The sequence below is a fragment of the Schistocerca americana genome, chromosome 4, assembly GCF_021461395.2.
Source record: "Schistocerca americana isolate TAMUIC-IGC-003095 chromosome 4, iqSchAmer2.1, whole genome shotgun sequence".
Taxonomy (NCBI): domain Eukaryota; kingdom Metazoa; phylum Arthropoda; class Insecta; order Orthoptera; family Acrididae; genus Schistocerca; species Schistocerca americana.
The window spans coordinates 452458857-452475794 of NC_060122.1; the positions used below are offsets into that span (position 1 = coordinate 452458857).

Here is a 16938-nt window from a genome sequence, read left to right on the forward strand (position 1 = left end):
AAGTTTAAGTTAGATTAGTGCGTAAGCTTAAGGACCGATGACTTTAGCAGTTTGGTTCCATGAGACATTACCACAAATTTCCAATGTTCAAAAGTATAACAGTCGCATTGACAAATATGTAGGTAGCACAGAAATCGCGAGGAAACGCAACATATTCACATATCGTCCAACACTAAGGCCGTTGCGCAACAAGAGTGGCGCATTCTCACAGTAGAGCACATGTTCTAGTTTGCTGCAAACACAGTTCTGTTGCGGTACGTGTAACGGGTGCAACACAGTATGCTTGTGAAATGGCGCAGCGACTGAAAACTAACTTCCAAGCTGAAGTACGCGGGACTATATGATTCTTGTGGGCAAACTGTCTAAACTGCACACAGATTCACCGAGAAATTCTGGCAGTATATGGACCATAGGCAGTGTCAAGCCCAGCTGTAGGGAAATGGTGTCAACAATATGAGCAAAGCCGCAGAGACGCAAGTCATTGTAACCGAGAAGTCGAGAGCTTGCACGATGCGATTTCCACCTTTCCGGCAAGCTCAAAGAACATTTGGGGTGGTGGGGGATTTTCCAACGACCACACAGCGGTTCTCGTATAGCATCCTGACCAGATTTCTACTGTCGAGGAATTGAACGATCAGTAAAACGTTCCGACGTTGTTTACAGAGACTTGGCGAGTACGTTGAAAAATAGTGTCGTATACTTGTGGCACCCTGGAGTGCAGTGTAGCTTTCAAAAACATTACTTTGCCTGCCACAATAATATTTAACCTATTTTTTGAGGTCCCCTCGTGTTTATGTTAGGAGAAAAGTTCAATTTTCGGTGTGATGGAGGAAAATGACACTGTGAAAGTGGTCGAAAAGACCGGAAAACTTGTAGAAAGTAGCTGTTCCGGCAAAGAGCTACACGGAGGCGGAAACACAGGCATTCGGAATGAAAAATGGTAGAAACGACGGATTTCATTCGGGTAGAAAGAATGTGCCGAGTCAACAGATCCTGGAGGGAAACGAGGACTGCATAACAAGTTGTTTAGCAACTCTAGGGGGCGCCTGTGTCAATTCGCACCTGTTCGAGGCGCCCACAGTTCAGAGGCGCGAAAGCAAAGGCGGAGAAAAATTGCAAACGCCGCGAGGCGGAGAAAGTTGAAACAGCTTGCAGAGAAAGCAGCAGGAGCAACAGCAACACGCACCAAGCCCCGGACCTGCCGTCCTCCCAGATCACGGGTCGCACGGCACGCTGTTATGCGAGCTGCGCACACCAGACTCTAGTTGCGTGCCAATAAGAAACAACTGTGGCGGCCCCCAAGTGATTGGTGCTCGTTACGCGCTTGCCAAGTTCAATACTTCGCAGCTAAAACGCTATTCAGTGTGTCTGGCAAGCTGTTTAAGCTGCGTTACTGACCAATGTTGTTCTTTCGCTGTAGAGAGTACGCCTGGTGCCCGACCAGCTTCTGAAAATGTAGGGTTAATAGAGACACAACACAAGCTCGGGTTGGGGAAGGATGCGAACAGATTTTGCCCAGAAATTTGCCTTCAACAATTTAGTGAGATTACGGGAAGCCTAAACCTGGATTTCCCTACAGGAATTTAGACCGCCGTCCTCCCCAATACGGATCCAGTGTTTTATCACTGCGCCAGCTCGCTCGCTTTGTATCGTGTAGTGCTGTATTCACGTTATTATGTAAGAAAATAGCTGGAAGGAAGAGGGACGGTGGGTAGAAGTGCTGACATATAGCAACAAACTTCATGTCTAGATGGAACACCATACTATTTATTACTCCATCAGTCCATAAAACTCGGCTGAGTGGTTTGGGATTTAAGGCGGGGCGGAGAGTTACTGAGACTGATCAGGAAATATTCGCCGATAATAAAGTTTGAAAACGTAGTTAGAAACTGACGTCGATCTGATAGCTAATTAAAATACTAACCAGTCTTGATCGCAAGGATTTATTAAAAACTAAAAATCACGCGTCAGATGGTAACCGGTTTCGATTTTCTCAAAAATCATCTTCAGATCACGTCGCATTATGTTGTCAGCAGAGACGACGGCGGAGCATTGGCAAGTGTCGGACACAAGCAGTTACCAGTGGTGTCCTCCGATATTGATTTGCCCTTCTATACGATTCTCTCGAATCACCTTATCCAATCGCTGAACGAGATCCCTGTCTGACACCCCCTTCCTTCCCTTACCGCCTGCTTCATGAACTTCCGTACATCCTGCTTCAAAATCCACACACCATTACCACACTTTGTTGTCACACTTGATAGTTACGTTATGTGGACTGCATGAAACTAGGTCAAGCCCCTCAGCGTGAAGAAATCGAATGACAACACGCACTTGGCACTTCTCAGGAGACAATTTCTTTCCTTCTTTCTTTCACTGGTGCTATGTCCCGCGCTGACGCAGGGTCGGCAGTGTTAGGAACGGATTTGGCAAGGTTAGTGGAAAGGGGTGGCCGGATGCCCTTCCTGCCGCCACCCCTACCCCCCAAGACGGAGTTAGTGTACTCCTGCTGTCTGTGCTGAGTGTAATTCATGGAATAGTGCGAGCGTGTTCAAATGTCTGCGAGTCGTGTAACTGAGGCGGAACGTGGGGACCAGCCCGGTCTTCACCTAGTGGGATGTGGAAAACCGCCTAATAACCACATCCAGGCTGGCCGGCACACCGACCGACGACGGTAATCCGCCGGGCGGACTCGATCCGGGGCCAGCGCGCCTACCCGAGTCCAGGAAGCAGCGCACTAGCTCTCGCGGCTAACCTGGCGGGTGTCAGGAGACAATTGTTCCAAGCACATTTACTGCTCACTGTGCACTCGGGACTGGAAAGTGTGATGTAACACTATCGACGGCCATACTAGAGACACTGCACAACACATCTGCGCGAAGCTTCTACATCTACATCTACATACATACTCCGCAATCCACCATACGCTGCGTGGCGGAGGGTACCTCGTACCACAACTAGCATCTTCTCTCCCTGTTCCACTCCCAAACAGAATGAGGGAAAAATGACTGCCTATAGCCGGCCTGAGTGGCCGAGCATTTCCGTAACACTCGCGCAGATGATCAAACCTACCAGTAACAAATCTACCAGCCCGCCTCTGAATTGCTTCTATGTCCTCCCTCAATCTGACCTGATAGGGACCCCAAACGCTCGAGCAGTACTCAAGAATAGGTCGTATTAATGTTTTATAAGCGGTCTCCTTTACAGCTGAACCACATCTTCCCAAAATTCTACCAATGAACCGAAGACGACTATCCGCCTTCCGCACAACTGCCATTACATGCTTGTCTAACTTCATATCGCTCTGCAATGTTACGCCCAAATATTTAATCGACGTGACTGTGTCAAGCGCTACACTACTAATGGAGTATTCAAACATTACGGGATTCTTTTTCCTATTCATCTGCATTAATTTACATTTATCTATATTTAGAGTTAGCTGCCATTCTTTACACTAATCACAAATCCTGTCCAAGTCAACTTGTATCCTCCTACATTCACTCAACGACAACACCTTCCCGTACACCACAGCATCATCAGCAAACAGCCGCACATTGCTATCCACCCTATCCGAAAGATCATTTATGTAGATAGAGAACAACAGCGGACCTACCACACTTCCCTGGACCACTCCAGATGATACCCTCACCTCCGTTGAACAGTCACCATCGATCGTAATTTCAGTGTGGTTTTAATTTAGCGACCGATCAAACCTGGGGGGGGAGGGGGGGGGGGGAGGAGGAGACAGCCCTCGTAAAGTTTACAGATTTTTTTTATTCGTGTGTGGGACATGCGAAGTATTGCAAATTTTGAAGTGCGTATATAAAGTGTACGAAACGTGTAAATGATCTCTGTGGCTGTTGCACCGAGAAGGAAATGAAGTAAAAGGCGAAACAGGCCCGAAGGTCAGAGCAGATCAGTCTCTGTGGTAATCGCCGAAAGGGGAACGGAGCGCGATTGCGGAAAACGCAAAGTAAGGGCGGGCGGAGTTCCGTGGGCGTCGCGTCAGGCCCCGGGTCAGGCTGCGACCCGGCGGTGAGCGGCACAAGGTCTGCCAGAGGCGGGGCGTGAGAAACACTCCTGCCCCGCCCTGCAGGCTCATTACGAGGCGCGCGGCGCGCCCGTGGGAATCCAGGCCCTGTGGCAGCTAGAATTTGTTTTGCGGGCGTCTCCGACACCGTGCAATTGTCCGCACGTTCGCACACGCGAATATTTCGCAGTGAACGAGTACATGCTGTTAAACCTAATTCATTTTTAATTTCATTGTAGCCACAGTAGCTATTCTGTTGCTGCTTCGTTGTGAGCTCATATACAAAAATAGAGCCGTCATTTTCAACAACAATCTACAAATATTCTTCTACACTGAACAGCCAAAGAAACTGGAACACCTGCCCAATATCGTGTAGGGCCGCAGAGAGCACGCGGAAGTGCCGCAACACGACGTGGCACGGACTCGAGTCATATCTGAAGTAGTGCTGGAGGGAATTGACGCCATGAATCCTGCAGGGCTGTCCACAAAACCGTAAGAGTACGAGGAGTTGGAGATCTACCTCAGAAGAGTGTTCCTGGAGCCATTCTGTAGCAATTATGGACGTGTGAGGTTTCGCATTGTCCTGCTGGAATTGCTCAAGTCCGTCGGAATGCACAATGGATATGAATGGATGCAGGTGATCAGACAGGATGCCTACATACTTGTCATCTGTCAGAGTCGTATCTAGACGTGTTAAAGGTCCCATATCACTACAACTGCACACGCCCCACACCATTACAGAACCTCCAACAGCTTGAACAGTCCCCTGCTGACATGCAGGGTCCATGGATTCATGAGGTTGTCTCCATACCCGTACACTCCATCCGCTCGATACAATCTGAAACGAGACTCGTCCGACCAGGCAACATGGTTCCAGTCATCAACAGTCCAATGTCGGTGTTGACGGACCCAGGCTGGGCGTAAAGCTTTGTTTGGTGCAGTCATCAAGGTTACACGAGTGATCCTTCGGCTCCGAAAGCCGAATGGTTGGCACGCTAACACTTGTTGATGGTCCAGCATTGAAATCTGCAGCAATTTGCGGAAGTGTCGCACTTCTGTCACGTTGAATGATTCTCTTTAATCGTCGTTGGACCCGTTCTTGCAGGATCTTTTCCGGGCGCAGCGATGTCGAAAATTTGATTTTTTACCGGATTCCTGATATTCACGGTACACTCGTGAAATGGTCGTACGGGAAAATCCCCACTTCATCGCTACCTCGCAGATGCTGTGTAGCATCGCTCGTGCGCCGACTATGACACCACGTTCAAACTCACTTACATCTTGATAACCTGCCATTGTAGCAGCAGTAACCGATCTAACAACTTCGCTAGACACTTGTCGTCTTATATAGGCGATGCCGACCATAGCGCCGTATTCTGCATGTTTACATATCTTTGTATTTGAAAACGCATGCCTATATCAGTTTCTTCGGCGCTTCGGTGTTTAGTACTGTATTATTCCGCCACAGTTTCGTAGATTGCCATTAAGAAAGCACTATAACTTCCACAGGACGACTTTTCTGGTTTTCAGCATCACATGATGGAACTGTGATTTCGAAATGTACATTGGCGTCGTAAAAGCGCTCCTAAAGTGAGTAGGCGGACATTATTATTACGTTTTCTAAGAATATTCCATTTGTCAGTCATTGTAACGTCAGTAAATAACGTTTTCCCATTGAAGGTATACTAAATGTTTAAAAGTATCTAGAACCTATGAGCTGACATTAGTATGGCGTGTGTTCACATCTCACCTTTATGACGGATTTCTGCTGGGGTCACTTTCAGTGAGGTCGTCAGAATGTCTGCATAGGAGCCCATTCTTCCTCAAGAGCCAAAAGTAGGGAAGGATGTTAGACGTTGGAGTACGGAGTGAAGTCGATGTTCTAACTCACCCTAAAGGTGTTCCATTAGATAGATGTCGGAACTATGAGCAGGTCAATCAATTTCAGAAATGTTGTTGTCCACAAACCATTGGCTCACATATGATGCTTTATAACTGGATGCATGTTGATACAACATCAATCGTCTCCGAACTCTTCCTCTACTGTATGCAGTGCACAATGCTATAAAATGTGTTCATATCGTTCCGCATTTAGCATTTTCTCAAGCGTGATAAGGGACCGCATAATATCCACGAAAAACAACTCCATATTGTTACACTACCTCCTCGGTACTTCACTGTTGGCACTAGACGTGATGGGACGTATCCAGGCAATTACCAAACCCAAACACTTCCATTGGATAAACACTCCAAGTATCTCGCTTCCAGTCGTCTACTGTCCAGTGGCGTCTTTCTTCACGCCACGTCAACCATCACTTAGCAGTGACTACAGAGATATGTCGCCTAGGAGGAACTACTCGACCATTATTTCCCATTCTTTTTAACTCTCAACACGCCCAGTGATCGTTCTAGCTGGAATGCTGGTAGCACTTTTGAAATCACGAGTGATTTCTTCCGATGATTACAGGCAATTTTTGCAAGCACCCTCGACAACACTCGACGGTGACTGTCCGTCAGTACATGAGGTCCGCTGGTCATGGTGAAACTATGGTTGCTCCTTCGCGTTTGCACTTCACAGTCGCATCACTAATTGTCGACTTGGGCAGCTTTAGAAGGGTTGTAATGTCCCTGATGGACTTATTAGTGAGCTGACGTCTAATGTCTAGTGCACTGAGTTCTCCTGTCCTACTCATTCTGCCGTTACTGTTTCTCTACTGACAGCTGAATACTCCGTAAGTACTTTTATACTGGCAGGTCCGCCTCCCGTGGCATCTGATGTTCAGTTCTGCATTACACAGGTGTGTCCGGACACTTTCGGCCAGACAGTGAACTTCGATGAGGCAATGAACGAAATAAAAGAATTTCAAGTGAGAAATAAAGCTGTAGGAGCAAGAAGAATCAATAAGGTTGTCCTCGAACGTCGTAAACTCTCTGACAGAAGGAAATGTGAACTTAGAGATATTACTGATTGGAATCTACGCCCTACTCAGCACTCGGTTTGGTAAAAATGAGAATATGAACTTATTAAACATGAAAAGTGTGGAAAATCCATAACATTAAACGAAAGTGCTGCAATTGTTACACTTTTGAGTATTTATTGTTCTTGTTATACTCCTCAGCCCGAAAACTCGTTTATGCATCTATCCAAGACAGTCTTTCCTGTGCAAACCTCTTTATTCCAGAGTGACGATTGCTGCCTGTACCCATCTGAACCTATTTACGTGGAAGCCTCGGTCTTTCTCTACAAATTTTAAACTCCTCGGTTTCCTCTGTTATCAGTTGTACTGACGGCTGTACATCTGTCCTAATAACCGATTCTTTCTTTCAGTGAATTTATGCCATAAATTTCATTTCTGCTCGATTCAATTCAGTACCTTTCCATTGATTGTCGGATCTGTCTGTTCTTCTGCTGTACCACACTTCAAAAACTCCTAGTCTCTGCCGAGCGGTCTAAGGCGCTGCAGTCATGGACTGTGCGGCTGGTCCCGGCGGAGGTTCGAGTCCTCCCTCGGGCATGGGTGGTGTGTTTGTCCTTAGGATAATTTAGGTTAAGTAGTGTGTAAGCTTAGGGGGACCTTAGCAGTTAAGTAAACTGCTGACGGGCGTTGATATATATCAACGGGGACAGGTGAAAAATGTGTGCCCAGACCGGGACGCGAACCCGGAATCTCCTGCTTACATGGCGGACGCTCTATCCATCTGAGCCACCGAGCGCACAGAGGATAGCGGGACTGCAGGGACTATCTCCCGCACGTCTCCCGCGAGACCCACATTCTCACCTTATTTGTCCACACACTACATTCGTAGTGTCCCTACCCAACAAACTCATTACTCGTGGAAGACATTCTTACCAAGTCTCGCAAGGGTTCGGGTAATATGTGTGCATCCGCACAGAAGAAGAAGGTCATGGCTGGTATTGCCAGAACTATATACTTATATGGATATGTTGTCTGTTCTTTCGGACATGTCCTATTTTGAAGAGGAGATGCTGGAACGTTTTGCAACGGACCCCACTACAAGTACTCGTACTGCACGTGAAACGGGTCATGGCACAACGTAAATAAGATATTATAGAGCCGTCTTATGGACAAGTTAAGTAAACAAAACCTGCATCGTTACTTCCTAGTAATCGGTCTCGTCCTCCTTGTTCCCTGGCAGGAAAGAGTGTACATGTAAATAAACAGCACAGTACGTGTAACGCTTGTTAGTTATAAATACGGTGGAAAACGGTAATACTACACAAAGCTGTAGACAGGTTTACTTCAATATCTCCTTAAGCTGGCTTCTCCGACACCAGGTTCCCTATCTCAAATTGTGCAGTGGAGCATTCCTTATGCCCAGTTACATTTTTGCACGCTCTTACGGAAACACCCTGTAGCTGCGCGAGACCTCGAGAAAGCGGCAATGTTAGCATCCTGCCGTGTGCACCGTTCGCCAGGGTGTCCGGTACAAAGCTGTTGCTGTAGCGGCTACACGCGCGCGCACTCACCGTTGACTTGAGTCTGCCACACGGCGTCGCCGACGCCCCACAGGCCGGAGATGGCGTAGAAGACGAGCGGCGTGGCGGGGTTGGGCCTCCAGATGAGCAGCACGCCGACGAGGCAGGCGTGCACGAGCGCGCCCAGCGCCATCAGCGGGAACCGGCCCACGAACTTCATCACCGAGCCGAACAGCAGCGAGCAGATGGCGTTCACCACGCCGAAGCAGATCATCACGAAGCCCACGTTGTGCACCCCCAGCGCGCACGACACGTACGCCTACAACGGCAAACAGCAGAGAAGAGATTAGTCGTGAACCCGTCACTGTTTGGCGAACGTTAATAAGCAGTTCAATAGTTGACGTAATTGTTGGTCCTGTTTGCAGGTAGAAAATAAGAGTGAATTCGTAACCAGTAGCAAGATCTGGCTTTAGATGTCCAATATTACAAGAACTTACACGCAAAATCGATGTCCAGAAGTAGTTGTAGAGAAGGGCCGAAATTAAAAAATGGGCTCAAGTGAACATATTGAGCCCGTGATGCACTACTGACCATTAAAATTGCTACACCACGAGGATGACGTGCTACAGACGCGAAATTTAACCGACAAGAAGAAGATGCTGTGGTATGCAAACGATTAGCTTTTCAGAGCATTCACACAAGGGTTGGCGTCTGTGCCGACACCTACAACGTGCTGACATGTGGAAAGTTTCCAACCGATTTCTCATACACAAACAGCAGTTGACCGGCGTTGCCTGGTGAAACGTTGTTGTGATGCCTCGTGTAAGGAAGAGAAATGCGTACCATCACGTTTCCGACTTTGATAAAGGTCGGATTGTAGCCTATTGCGATTGCGGTTTATCGTATCGCGACATTGCTGCTCGAGTTGATCGAGATCCAATGACTGTTAGCAGAATATGGAATCGGTGGGTTCAGGAGGGTAATACGGAACGCCGCGCTGGATCCCAACGGCCTCGTATCACTAGCAGTCGAGTTGACAGGCATCTTATCCGCATGGCTGTAACGGATCGTGCAGGGACGTCTCGATCCCTGAGTCAACAGATGGGGACGTTTGCAACACAACAACCATCTGCACGAACAGTTCGACGACGTTTGCAGCAGCATGGACTATCAGCTCGGAGACCATGGCTGCGCTTACCCTTGACGCTGCATCACAGACAGGAGCACCTGCGATGGTGTATTCAACGACGAACCTGGGTGCACGAATGGCAAAACGTCATTTTTTCGGATGAATCCAGGTTCTGTTTACAGCATCATGATGGTCGAATCCGTGTTTGGCGACATCGCGGTAAACGCACATTGGAAGCGTGTATTCGTCATCGCCATAGTGGTGTCTATCACCCGGCGTGATGGTATGGGGTGCCATTGGTTACACGTCTCGGTCATCTCTTGTTCGCATTGACGGCACTTTAAACAGTGGACGTTACATTTCAGATGTGTTACGACCCGTGGCTCTACCCTTCATTCGATCCCTGCGAAACCCTACATTTCATAAGGATAATGCACGACCGCATGTTGCAGGTCCTGTACGGGCCTTTCTGGATACAGAAAATGTTCGACTGCTGCCCTGGCCAGCATATTCTCCAGATCTCTCGCCAATTTAAAACGTCTGGTCAATGGTGGCCGAGCAACTGGCTCGTCACAATACGCCAGTCACTACTCTTGATGAACTGTGGTATCGTGTTGAAGCTGCATGGGCAGCTGTACCTGTACAAGCCATCCAAGCTCTGTTTGTCTCAATGCCCAGGAGTATCATGGCCGTTATTACGGCCAGAGGTGGTTGTTCTGGGTACTGACTTCTCAGGATCTATGCACCCAAATTGTGTGAAAATGTAATCACATGTCAGTTCTAGTATAATATATTTGTCCAATGAATATCCGTTTATCATTTGCATTTGTTCTTGGTGTAGCAATTTTAATGGCCAGTAGTGTATTTCCTTTGACTTGTGGCGTAGGTGGCATCAGGTATAGATGTCGTCCGTGTATTTTGTTTACAATATGTCGTTCAGTTCATACAGATTTAGTGGAGATGTCGAATGTATTGAAGATCGCTATACTCTCGTTCTGCGTTGTACAGCGACTTTACGGCTGTGGTAGTGTAGACCAAGGGTTTCTAATGTGACTGTTTGATGCTAGGTTATTGAAGCCAATTAATGTGTGTCGGAAATTTTTTATTTGCATATTTCATAGCAACAAGTTTTCCAACATCATCTAGCGCGTTGTGCTACACGCGATTAAGCAGGTTCAGTAAAAATTCACGTGTTGATGAAAACCCCTATTTACCATTGTGTTCTGTTGTTGTCTAGTTTTTGTAACTCCCATATTCCCGTGGAATTTCCGTTAATTGCTTTGATTGCTTTCTTGAAGGTCGAATCTCCACCGTGCTGACGACGTTATCGGTCTGTGGTGGCGCGTCATCTACTGATCCCCATTAAAAAAATAAAAAATTCACGCAAGAGTGAAGTGCATAGATGTGATGAATCCATCCTATTACGCAAGACTATTATTGAAAAACTCAAGACGAATTGGTCCAGCTGGACTAGAAATAATTCACGAACTCATCAGCTGTTGGCTCCGGAGAAAAAAAGGACGCCTTCAGGCTATATACGATACGCCAGGAATAGATAAGGACATATATAAAGCTGACCACCCGTCGCGGGGAATTGAGGAGATTAGAAATATAGCACGCGAAAAGGAAAGGGAAGATTCCTGCCCTACCGGAACAGCTCGAAATAGCTATTCACGAAATAAATTACGATAATGTTCAAACGGGGGCAGCAATATTGAATTTTTAAGGCATTGTGGACCTTTTTTGCGCGAATACAAAACATTTTTTGTTTCGTTCTTCTCAAAAACGACAGACAACTGGAGCAATCATAAAACTCATTACTCTCCAGAGCTATGTCTATAACCTAAGCATGTCCTGGGACCAAAACTGATTGTTAGCGTGCATCGCTCACATATTGTAGTTTTTCTTTGTTTGTAAAATACAACAACTTTGTACTTTTATGTAACTTTTTTATACCAAGACGTATTTCCATTTTTCACCCATCTTTATTTGGCGTAATACACTATTATATCGTCATCACTACTACGTTTATGTCAGCTGCATTTTGAACGCTGAAACTGTCCTATGCAAAATAACTATTCATTTAGCTTGTACGTTTTCTGAGTCGTCGCTTGGAATTATTTACATAGCACACACGCTTTAAAATTATGTAACACACTTTCGAAACTTGTTGCTGTGTTATGTGAACACTGCTGTAAAGTGTATTTGAATTCTACTAAGCTATTTTTTCAAGGTTCCACCCCTCTATATCCGAGGCAGGTTCGGTATATTAATGACTTTGCAAACAGAAAAACAGTTCATATGTATTTTCATTTTCAGGGTGGGGCTAACGTCTAATTTTCGGAGAAAATTCCAAAAAAAAATTCAGTTACGCTATGAGGATGTCGGTGAACAGATTAAGTTGTTGCAGTAGTTAAGGCAGTAGAACCAGGATTGAAGGAGAGTCTGATTCAATTTCCTGTACGGATGCGTGTACTTGATACACTTCGGACAAATGCTGGGCAATTCTTTAACGAAACCATGGTCACGTCCTTCCTAAATCATTATGCTCCTATGCCGACAGAACTTTGTTTTCAGAACAGGGAACATTACTTAGATACCAGCGCCCTTCAGTGCTGTGTGAGACTCACATTAAAATATACTGTCGTCATCTGAGTTGGCAGAGAGATAACATTGCTTGCGGATTGTGGATGCTGCCAAAGTATCTCTTCAAATGAGGATGACTTACAGGACATACAGCAGTCGCAGTAATGACATCCCGATCTCAGCTGAACGTCATAAAGAAGATGTGGCTTCTCGCTCTACGTTTAAGTACCTTGTAAATTTTTCTGCCTTCTGAAGGAACAATTACAGTATTTCGCAAACAGGACAGGGGATTACGAAGAAGCCGCTCATGTAAACACGTCTTCATCGAAGAGCGCGACATAAACGGAGAACGACGAAAACAACGTTATTGTTATCTCGCACCTCGTGCTATTAGTGAAGAACACGTGAGTATCTTCTGCTTTGTCTCTGTGTAAAGTTGCGAAGTTCTCGCGCGATACGTTAAATACGAAAATATCTCAGACATTCGTTACCAGATGTGGCGGCTTGGTAGATAAAAGGTAAGCAAGGCCTTCTTCCTCAAGATTGACACAAGACTGCTGAATCAGCTAAAATTATGAAACAATTCCATGTAATTTCAGTGCAAGCACTCACTTCTTTAATTTTAAAAATACTGCTAAAACATTATTGTCAACACAAGCGTATGATATCTTCAAATGCAGTATGATCGAAGTCTCCCGTAGTCATTCTTCTGAAATAGCTATTAATTTTTTTTTTACTGTGAAGCAGTAGAATGGAAAAATGTCAGTGTCTTCAAAAGAGGAAAGACCATGGCTGACGTATGCCATACCTTGCTTCGTCTACGAAACCAGCCATGTTTTATCAGTTGCAAAACAGAAAGACTTTTTGGCGATGTTGCCATTTCTTCCTCAACAGCACAGGGAGTTGTAGAGTAAACATCGTAACATCTGCTCCCAAGAATGTAGTTGTGTAGGAAACAGAAGTCAATTACTGGGAGGTAGTATTTTTGAATTTTATTTTGCTATTCTCCTATAAAAAATTTCAGAGATATGAAAAATGACTTTTGTTGACTACAGTTCTACTAGTTAAATATTACTGCTGTATTTCTATATTTGTATTATTACAAGCAAAACGAAGTGCCTCAGGATTAATGGCACCTGAAGCAAAAGTGTTCTTGTTGGCACTTAGAACTAGTCAGATCCCTGGCACCCAGAATGTTTTTAATAAATGATTTATTTTAAAATTTGCGTCATTATTTTTTGCAGTGATGAGATGAGCAGCATAGTTCCGTGGTACCAGAATAGCTTGTCAATTTTTTTGGATAGAAACAAGTTATCTATAACAGAAATCCAACGTTTTTTTTTATTCTCCTGACAAATGTGAGATTTGGTGCTTAGAACATTTGACATTTCCAATTTTCATATGACGAAACTGTGTGATTTGATTGTTACAGTGATCAGTACCAAATCAGCTACATTAATAATGCAAAAATTACATCAGATGTTAAAATTTATCCCCTTCGCTCCACATAAGAAAATGGTTCAAATGGCTCTGAGCACTATGGGACTTAACATCTGTGGTCACCAGTCCCCTAGAACGTAGAACTACTTAAACCTAACTAACCTAAGGACATCACACACATCCATTCCCGAGGCAGGATTCGAACCTGCGACCGTAGCGGTCACGCGGTTCCAAACTGAAGCGACTAGAACCGCACGGCCACTCGCTCCACATAGTAAGTCAAATGTAGTTGTGATTCGATATTCGATAATACTGTTTGTCGTGGTGTTTATAGTGAACATTGAGTCCAAATGCATTTTACTTCTTTTTGATTATATGCATAGATATTCTAAGTATTTGTTACGGCATGTAATTTTGTTTTATGTTATTATTTATACTAAAGGGTATTTGGAACATTGCTGTGCAGTTACAACGTATGTTGGCAATGACTAACAAGTCTGAACGCGCTTTATTTTATTGCAAGAGACTTTCTGCAGATCTCATTGTGATATGCTTCTCACGTAAGCAGAAAGAGGCCGGCCGGAGTGGCCGTGCGGTTCTAGGCGCTGCAGTCTGGAACCGAGCGACCGCTACGGTCGCAGGTTCGAATCCTGCCTCGGGCATGGATGTGTGTGATGTCCTTAGGTTAGTTAGGTTTAATTAGTTCTAAGTTCTAGGCGACTGATGACCTCAGAAGTTAAGTCGCATAGTGCTCAGAGCCATTTGAAACGTAAGCAATTATTTCAGTTTTCAAGTGGGCGATTGCGATACACCACAGATTTTGCTGGCCCCTAAAGAAGTTAAGTCTGGTGGAGGAAAGGCCAGCCGGGAAATAGGTTTTTTGAGGTGACACGTTTCCCAAAAAAACTCTTCCAAATGACGCATAGTGTTGTCAGCTCTCTGTATAGTAGCGCCAACTCGTTGAAACCATGAGTAGTTCATTTCGTCTCCATTTAGATGGTAATTAGATGGTCGATAATTGAATAATGACGTCAGTTGTTCACGGTTTCTTAAAAAAAGAAAAAAAAGCCCAACAATCCACCGTATGACTATTGCTACTCACACCCAAATTTTCTGATCATGCAATGGCGTTTGTAGCGCAGCACGAGGATTCTCCGTTGACCACAGTTGTGTGTTTGGTGTTAACATGGCGAGAGAGATGGAACCAGGCCTCCTCTGTGTAGAAGGTGACATCAGGAATGTTAATGGTATTCCTCTCAGTGAAAGATGTAAATCATTTGTAGTAACGGATTCGCTTTTCATGATCCCCATCTTTTAATTATTGCGCTACTCTCACTTTACAAGGGAATAATTTCAATGTTTGCCTAACTGCTTTGTGCGCGCTTGCAGGCCTTATATCTTTTTCTTGTGCCAACTTGCACAGTGATTTTTCTGGGCTCTGTTGCATGGAGTCAGAACTATCCAATAACTTCTGTTCGTTTAGTTTAGGTGGTCCTCCAGTTCGTTCGGTGCGTAAAGTTAAGCCTGTCCCTTATAATTTCTCAGAAAGTCGACGAGCTGCATTACGATGAGGCACGTCTGTTTTCTGGAATTTTTCAGCAAGTGCCTCCTGCACTCAATTCGTGTATCAATTGCTTGTCGAAAGGCATCATAATTTAAAAGCCAATCGAACATTAACCTTCACATTAAATGGCTTTCATCAGCTGAACGAAACGGTTACATGCTATGTAACAGTAGAATGAATTAAAAAACAATCGCGTATCTGTCAACAAACAGTTCTGCCAACTGGTGTTCTGCCAACTTTGTTTCGAATTTACAACGTAATCTACAAGCGTAGTCCGTATTCCAGTATACAGCAACTTTCCAAACGGACTGTACAATCCAATGCGTGTCAACTTATATCGCGTTTAAATTGACTGTTTTATGAAGTGTGGTTCATAATTTAAAAATAAGAAGTTTTCCGTAGTACTTTAGATTACGAAGTAGATTTCCCAAAGTCACTTGGGAAATATGTGTAGCCGGCCGTTGTGGCCGAGCGGTTCTCGGCGCTTCAGTCCGCAACCGCGCTGCTGCTACGGTCGCAGGTTCGAATCCTGCCTCGGGCATAGATGTGTGTGATGTCCTTAGGTTAGTTAGGTTTAAGTAGTTCTAAGTGTAGGGGACTGATGACCTCAGATGTTAAGTCCCATAGTGCTTAGAGACATTTGAACAATTTTGAAATATGTGTAAGGACAACTGCAGTGTTAGGCGCATTGCGAGTAATTCAATGAGTGTTGCCAAATGTTTCATATGACGATTTATCTTCTGCTGTGTGCAGTTCTTGGTGTTGAGCTAATGCATTCTGTAAAAGCGACCCAGCGGACATACACTCCGATGACGTGATACGTTTGGAAAACAGCCTTTCTCAAAGCAATTAGTCGTAAATTCATTATTTCTCGAAATGTAACAAAGTTTATTATTGCTTCAATTACAATTTTTTCGTGTACTGCAGCTTTTTCTAAATGTTGTGAGCCGAGGCAAATTGACTAATTTGTAAGATGTAAAGGAGTTACAGGCATTGGCTATGAGTCGGCATGGAGGAAGTTGAAAATTTGTACCAGACCGAGATTCGAACCTGTGTCTCTCGGGTACGCGGCAAATGTACTGACCACTGAGCTATCCTTTTTTTTATTTTTAAATTTTTTTTTGCACTGTTGGATAAAGGAATGCCGCTGCTCTTCGGCGACATAACCAGAATAATAAATGTCGTCCCGTTACGACATAAGGAGGCTCCATGCTATAGCCGGCTGCGGATTTTCCGATGACCGTCGTCTCGTCGCAGTCCAGACACTGTGATCCTCGCAATTGCACGGCCTACACTAGCACTCCTCCCGTCAGACTCAAATTCTCAACTTAGCCACACACAACTAACGTAGTGCCCCTTGCCCATTATCTTCATTACTCGCGCCATGTAGTCGATTCCCTTAAGACTTCGAGCTTGGTGTGCATCCACACTGAAGAGATCATTGGCTGTCGTCACCTTAATTATCTGTAAGTGGTGTCTGTTCTTTTGGACATGTCCGAACAGGCACCGCATATATAGGACTAATTTATACACTCCTGGAAATTGAAATAAGAACACCGTGAATTCATTGTCCCAGGAAGGGGAAACTTTATTGACACATTCCTGGGGTCAGATACATCACATGATCACACAGACAGAACCACAGGCACATAGACACAGGCAACAGAGCATGCACAATGTCGGCACTAGTACAGTGTATATCCACCTTTCGCAGCAATGCAGGCTGCTATTCTCCCATGGAGACGATCGTA

At 45.0% G+C, this 16938-nt stretch overlaps 1 protein-coding gene across 1 annotated transcript in view; it reads right to left on the bottom strand.

Annotated features, from left to right (window-relative positions):
* LOC124612525 (UNC93-like protein) overlaps nt 1-16938 on the bottom strand; it is a 228439-nt gene that overhangs the window by 15696 nt on the left and 195805 nt on the right. The window contains exon 6 of the mRNA XM_047140788.1: nt 8520-8787. Coding sequence (XP_046996744.1) covers nt 8520-8787 — 268 coding nt within the window. The remainder of the gene's footprint in view (nt 1-8519; nt 8788-16938) is intronic.